This window comes from Pteropus alecto, unplaced genomic scaffold (assembly GCF_000325575.1).
Source record: "Pteropus alecto unplaced genomic scaffold, ASM32557v1 scaffold61, whole genome shotgun sequence".
Classification (NCBI taxonomy): domain Eukaryota; kingdom Metazoa; phylum Chordata; class Mammalia; order Chiroptera; family Pteropodidae; genus Pteropus; species Pteropus alecto.
Window position 1 is genome coordinate 15,684,801 of NW_006434835.1, and position 7,919 is coordinate 15,692,719.

The window sequence follows — 7,919 nt, forward strand, 5'->3', positions numbered from 1 at the left end:
TTTTTGTGTTCATTTTGCCCATTTGCACTTAAGGCTCCAGTAAAGAATGAGAAATTGGAGTGTTTTTGATGAAGGAAGTGATTGGGTTGGCAAATTGGAACAGCTTGTGGTTTAACCAATTTAGGAGATGCCTTAAAGTGTTCCAAATGATGGCCAGTTGCTTGCATTGGCTAGATGTTACTTATTTTGTGGCATTGTTGGATGAAAAAAAAATTTTAAGGCAAAAAGACTTGCCACAATGTCAAATTTAAGCATACTTCTTGCTCTTACTAAAACTGTTCGATTAGACTTATGCTCCGTAAAGCATTATTGACTCCCTGAACTTTCCTGCTGTTAATGCTTCTGTATGCTTTTTGTTTGCATTTTCCTTCCAGACAATTTCTTTTGTCTACATAGTGACTGCGATTGTGGGAGTTGAGGCCTGGTATGAACCTTTCCTGTTTAATTTCTTATATAGAGACCTATTCACTGCAATGATTATTGGTAAGAAGCTCCATGTTGAAGCCTGTTTTAACATCACTTTGTTATCAAAGCCAGTGTTTGATTATAACAAGCAGCAACACCCTTCCCTCTTCCCCTACAGCAAGCAGAACAACCATAAAACCCTGTAGGATATGAACCTGATCATTAAGGGAAAATAAGGTTTCTTTTGTTTTATTTTGTTTTTGTTTAGCATCAAGCAATTTCTAAACAGAAGAAAATACCAAAATAGATCACACAAACCTTGTAAACTAATTATTCAAATTAGTCTAGACTGTATTGAAGGATCCACTTGTAGATGACATTTGGCATAGATTTTCTGTTTATCTCAAGGTGAAGATTATTAGTTTGTAGGAAATAGAATAGATGAAACATAGAGATTACTTTATAAAACATCCACTCCAAAAATTGAGCCTCTGTTCATCTCAAGTATCCATCCTCTTATGCCACTGAATGCTAGGTAACGGTTTTTGATCATGGTAATGCTTCTCTTTTGATTTTGGCTAAAGAGGATATCTATAGAATGATTGAATGGGGGAAAGTGTTTTCAATGGAAAGAGACAAAAGCGTAGAGGAACCTGGGTTATTTTGGGACATCAGGAGTGGCACTAAAGGTCTTTGTAGAAGTAATTAAAAAAGCATGCTTGTTGGTTATTGCTCTGTCCCCTTATCTAAAAAATAACCCTGTCTCTTTCTATTGGTGAATATTGATAATGGAATGGGAATTAGGTTAAGGTTTAGAAACAGCTGAGAAGATGGTGCATTAAGCATCGGCTTTTAGAAAAGGAGTGTTTGGGCCTTTTTCTGTGGCTCTGGACCACAGTTTTTTAAGGAACCCTGCGGCAATCTACCAAATGTTCACTTTTTGGTACCTATGTAAACCGTGATTTCTTTACCTTGAAAAGGCTAGCTATTTTTCGTCTCTCACCATCTAGTGAATCTTTTGATTTAAGCAGCTTGTCCTATGGCAGGTTCGTTATATTTTACATTTAAATGTTAAATTTAAGGATAAGATGGAATCCTCTGATATATGAGATATATATTTAAATGTTAAGTGGGTATTTTAATAGGTATATAATTTTCTTTGTAATTTATAAGTTTATCTGAATTCTTCCCTCTGAAATAAAACAAAAGCCCTCATGTTTTTATATAAGTAAGGAAAATAGCTTTTCCAGTACTAGATTTGAGTAGACAAATAGATAGAAAGGACTTAGGGCCAAAGCTACTTAGTTTCTCCCGATGAAATTGGTAGTGCTGGTGTTGGGATAGCTGGGGTGCACTAGAGCCTCTGGCGAGATAAGGAATGATGACAAGTTAGTTGGACATTAGGGGGCTCGTGTTTGCGATTATGGAAGGATACCTGTTTGGGTACAACAGATAGACCACCAAGATAGAAAGGTGATTCACGCTCTCATTTTTTCCCACTCTACATTATGAGAAAATTTAAACATCTATATTCTGTCTATTCTTTCTACTTTTATGTAATAAATCTCTATGTGTGCCATCATCCACCTTCAACAGTTTTCAATACTAGTGCCAATCTTGTTTCAAATGCACCACTACCCTGTAACCTGTGGGTTATTTTATAACATAGTTTTCTATATTTACCCACATATTTTACCGTTTCTGCTGCACTTCATCCCTTTCTGTATATCTGACTTAAAATGTGGTGGTCTTTCTCAGAAGTTCGAAGGACTTCCTTTAGTATTTCTTAAAGTAGAGGTCTGGTATCAGTGTATTCTCCCAGTTTCTGTTTATGTGAGAATGCCTTGATTTTTGCCTTTACTTTTTCTTTCACCACTTTGAACACATCATTCTAATGTCCTGTAGCATCATTGTTTCTGAGTTAGCTTATGTATCATTGTCACCCTGTACATAGTGTGTCATTTTTCTCTTGTTACTTTTGTAAGATTCTCTATCTTTGGCTTTTTGAAGTTTGACATGATGTGCATAGGTATGGCTTTCTTTATATTCTTTTTGATGTTCGTTGAGCATGTTGGATCTGTAAGTTAATATTTTTGACTAAATGTGGGACATTTTCAGTCACAGTTTATTTCTTCAGTTTTTTTTTCTGTCTCTTTTCCTTTGGGACTCCATTTACATGTATATTAGACTGCTTCTCTTGATATTCTCCTACAGGTAATTTTATGAGGCTTTTAAAATTTTTCTTTAATCGTTTTTTCTCTATTCTTTTTAGTACGATTTTTATTCATCTGTCTTTTTTTTTACTTTTTTCCTTCTGCTATCTTCAGTCTCCTCTTAAGGCTATCTTGCGAATCTTTCGTGGGACCTATAATTTAACCCATTTGCCATTTAGAAAAAAAAAGCACAGCTTGATGCCAGCGTTAATTTATTTTTACATAAACCTCTCTTTGAGGCTGAAGCAAATCTTACTGGTTTTCAATGTGCAAATAAAATGTAAAACTGTTCTTGAAGTTATTTTTAAACAGAACTTGTCTCTAATCCTAATGTACCATTTGTATATGATGATCAGCACTTAATAATTTTTTTTCATGTGGTAAATTTCAAAGCATGGAACAACAGAAAGCAGAACATCTAGGATTTAACATTTTCAGCGATCAAAAATTACTATATTTTTGTAAATGGAAATACCACTACTAAAACAGAATGCTATAAATAGAATGAAGTATTTGTTTCCAAAGACTATCGATGTACCAGAGAGATGTGAAAATAATAGTAAAAGCAAGACATTTTCTGGCAAACTTTGAGTGTAAGTTTAGGTCTGCAATCTGCAGGTTATCTCAGGGTAAACGGTGCAGCTGCAACACCGCCAGTGAGTATTCTTGGGGCAAACAGAAATGGGTTAAGTTATACTTTTCAGCTCTACAATTTTAATTTGGTTCTTTATACTTTCCATTTCTCTGTTGAGATTCCCTGTCTGTTCTTTCATTATCACCATATTTTTTTTAGTTTTTTGAACATATTTAAAATAGCTACTTTAAAGTGTTTGCTAAATCCTACATCTGGGCCCATTTGGGAGTAAGTTTCTGTTGACTACTTTAAAAAAATTTTCTTCACATTCGTATTTTGCTAATTGCATTCTCATTGTGTCATTCAACATGTTCCTCTGCCTCTCATGTTAGTCTGTAAACTAATACATCTGTAGACTTGGTTAGATACAAATTTTATTTTTTGGGGGGGAGCAACGATACTTAGGGGGGCAACAGTACTTATTAGGTAATGGTACTTCTAAGTCATCACATTAGGAGGCACACAATAGCTTGTTATCTCTCTTTTGTTTTGATGTAGATACTGATCAGGGGATTGAGGTATTCTATGTCTGTTCCCATCTATTACAAAGTTCTGCGTTCGTTCTTTAATAACATTAACAGACATTGGTGGTCATTGCTTAGGAATTCATTCATTCAGTGGATAGCTAGGAGAATAAAGTTTGTTTTTTAGCAAAATAGCTATTAAATTCATACTGATAATTCTAAATCAGATTCGATGATACAGAATTTTTTTACTTAACCTCATTGATCTTACATTTATGTCCTTTAAACTGACAAAAGTCTTTGTTTTCAGAGACACAAAGTAATTATTTACTTTATTCTACAAAATACCCACAATAATCTTAAAATCAGCAACAACACGATTACTGAAAGTTGGTTTAAATTTTGTTTTTTTGAGGTTCCATTTGTCCTTATGGTTTATCCTACTAGAGATGCCCAGTCAGGTTACTATATTTTAAAGTTACTGCTTTGTGGCTATGCCACCAACTGTGAATATATATATTTAACTTCGATTCATTTTACTTTTGATTTTTTAGGGATTACTTTTTCTTCTAAAATTTATTTTTCCTTTATAATTATGTAAACTATTCACATGATTACAAAGTAAAATCTATACATAAAACAAGGTATACGCAAAGAAATGTAGCTTCTATCTCTACCATAATTCTCTCTTCACTTATAGTTAACCATTCTTAGTTTTGAATTTTTGGTTTATCTTTTCATTGTTTCTTAATATTAGTAAATGTGTGTGTGTGGTTTTTATCACCCCTTTTCGTAGATAAATGGTAGCATGCTATACATTTTTTACTGCACTTGTGGGTCACCCCCACCCCACACACACACTTAATAGTATGTCCTAGAGATCACTGCATAGTGATATATAAGGCTCTTTCTCATTCCTTCTTACAGCTGCCTGGTGCTTCATTGTGTGGTTATACCATAGTTTATTCGACCAGCCTCCTACTGGTGGACATTTGAGTTATTTCCATTCTTTTGCTATTACACAAATTGCTGCAGTGTACATTCTTGTACATATACATTTCTTTTCACGCTTTTGCCAGGGTATTTTGGAAGAGATCTCTAGAAGTATAATTGCTAGTAAAGGACAAATGTATGCAATTTTACTAAATATTTTCATATTCTCTTCCAAATGAGTTGATTGTGAATTCCCCCCAGCTGTGTATGAAAGTGCTTGTTTGTCTACAGTTCCACCAGCGTAGTATATTGTCAAACCTTTGGCTTTTTGCCAGATAGGTAAGAAATGATATACCTGTATAGTTTTAATTTGCATTTCTGTTATTACGAAAGCACTTTTCTAGTGTTTAAGAGCCGTTTGTTATTTCTTTTCTCTGTGTAATTTTTATATATCTAGCCAGTTTTTGCTGTAGGATTATTAACCATTTTCTTTACTTTTAGAAACTCTTCATATATTAAGTATATTGATCTTTTGCATGGTAATTTACGATTTCCTTCTTGTTTGTTGTTTGCCTTTTTCACTTTCCTTAAGGTGCTTTTGTTTTGGTTTTAATTGTAGTTCCTATTTAATAAGCCTAGAAATCTGAGAAACCGAAATATTTTGTGTTACCATGTTATCCTTGGAGTATATCTCATTTTATTTAATTCTTTTTTAATGAATTCTACTCTTTCTGTAGCTATTAAGTTTCCTATATTTTGAAGTCTGGGCTTTCCTAAGGCAATATGAAAAGCAGCAGGTCTGTATATGTGTGGCTTCTGTCACTATTATATAAGGTTTAATAGATAAATATTTAAATTAACAAGTAGTCTTTATAGAATGTACATTAAGTGCTAGTTAGAGAAGAAATAGTAGATGCATTCTTTTTTTTTTTTTTTTTTGGCAGCCTTTATAGAGTCTAAGCTTTTCTTTATGCTTACTGTACTTAAGATAAATCTATTTCAAGGTGTTTTAAACTACAGAATACTCTTGGCAGCAAATCTTTTGCAAGTTTCTCTTAGCCTTTTTCCAGCACTTCAGAGCTACAAGTAATTCTGTGTTAATTCACTTAGCCCTAGCTCCCTTTCACTGATTCCCAGCTTGACATGGGGATAGCTGCTAAAAATTTTTGAGGACACCGAGTACACAACTTATCTTCTCCTTCTTTTCCCTCTAAGACCTTCTAAGTTGGGATGCTTTGTTCCAGTTGTACTTGGAAATAGTAGAGATATTTATCTTTTGAGATGAAATTTCTGTTTGGTGGATTCTAGTCTTTTCATCTGTTTTAGCAAAATGTCTTAGGAATTGTTTTAAGGGATGTTTTTCTACTTTTGAACCTTACAGTCATAGCTGCATTGACCTCCCCACCCCCATCCCTGAGCCAAGTATAGTCACCAGGAATCCAGAGTGGACAAACTAGGGCTCATATGTTGAGTGACAATGAACTATCCAAATGAAATATCCAAAAAACTGCCACATGTATTGATTTGGAGTTTGAAAGAGAGAAAGATCAAGAATTTAGAAAGATCAGGAATTTACACCTTTATACATCATAGAATCAGAAAATTTTAAAGAAGCAAGGGACACTACAAAATCATTTAACTCATTCACATCGTACAACCGTGGAGTCTGAACCTCAGAGTGATTGATTTGCCCAAGAGTACATACTAGATTTTGGAGTCATCTGCAGGAAGCTTGTGGTTAAAGCTGTAAGAGAAGATTCTCTGAGGAAGAGAAGAAGCACAGTAGAACACTCAGTTAGGAATATGCAGGAAATAGAGTTGCCAGTGAAGGACATCAGCTGTAATGGATGACTAGTAGAAACATTGGGAGAATGGAATCGCAAAGACAGAGGGAGGAAAGAATTGTAATTAGTGGATAGTCAGTGGAGTCATCTTACGTAGCAGTCAGGAATAAAGAAAAGATATGCATTTGATCATCAAGAGAGCTTGATAAATTTTAAGAGTACAACTTCTGCAGAATGGGAGGCAGAATGAATAAGAGTGTTGAGGAATTAAGGCAACAGAAAATTTTGATGAGTGATAGGATATAATAGTGAGAGCAGAAGCAACGGTAAGGTTTCTTGGAAAGACCACCCTTGTTCTTAAGTTTGAAGGGAAAGAACTAGCATGTGGGGCAGGGAAAGAAGTTGAGAATGCTAGGGAGGCAAAAGTAAGTATAAATGAGAAGCAGCAGGACCCACCAGTCATTCCCTCTTCCAATAGCTCACCCTTATCGAGCAATATATTATATACCAGGTATTGTTGGAGGAGTCTTTACATGTAATAATTCATTTAATTCTCAAAGTTCTGTGGAGTTGATACTACTGTTATCTCCATAAAGGAGGGAACTGAGGCACTGGAAGGTTAAGTTACCTGAAGTCACATAATCATTTGGTGGTACAACCAAGATTCAAGCCCAGTCTGGCTCTTCGAAGTCTCTGCTCTCAATGAGCCAACTGTACTGTACTGTTTCTCTTCCAGTTGTTCAGAAAAGTATTTAGTATTTAATTTCATTACAGAAGTAAACTGGAACCTGAAACTTACTGGGTCTAAAAGTATTATATATTTCATATGTATTTGATTATTATAAAAGTCACTCTTGAATAATAATCATAATTTATATTTTCTTCCTTTTAGGTTGTGCAATATGTGTGACTCTTCCAATGAGTTTATTAAACTTCTTTAGGTACGTATTTTACTTTTAATTGGGCAAGAAATAAAATCTTTAGAAGTTGTTACTTAGATGAATTTAAGATCTCTTTTCCTTTTGGAAACTGGACATTTTGAAAAGGTCATGAAACCTGTATTTTGAATCTAGATGATGTTATCCATGGTGGCTTGTGTAGTCACGTCAACCATAGCACAAAGCTACTTGTTCTTTTGTTATAGTTCCAGGCCCACCAGGCTTGTGATTTATCATTTTTTGTGACTGAATCTATCCACCAGGTCCTGTTGATTATCTCAATTGACTTAGCATGATCATAAAAACAAAACAAAAAACCAAAAAACAAACAAGAAAAATCTTCTGAACTCATGTAGTTTAATTTAGGTCCAACCCCTACACCTATGCTGACTGTTCTCAAACAGCCCTGAATAGAAATCTCTGCCTGGAGAGTAGGGTAGGATTTAGGGAGGTGAGTTGCCCAAGTGGAGTTTTATTTCTCTGACGTATGCACTGAATTTCAGCAACACTGAATTTCTTTTTGTGACCTCAATATGTTCTGCTCTTTC

The 7,919-nt window shown here is 34.6% G+C and overlaps 1 protein-coding gene across 1 annotated transcript in view; it reads left to right on the top strand.

Moving 5' to 3' along the window:
• Positions 1–7,919, top strand: part of SELENOI (selenoprotein I) — a 44,508-nt gene that overhangs the window by 27,709 nt on the left and 8,880 nt on the right. Inside the window, exons 6-7 of the mRNA XM_006927105.3 lie at positions 375–483; positions 7,326–7,374. Coding sequence (XP_006927167.2) covers positions 375–483; positions 7,326–7,374 — 158 coding nt within the window. The remainder of the gene's footprint in view (positions 1–374; positions 484–7,325; positions 7,375–7,919) is intronic.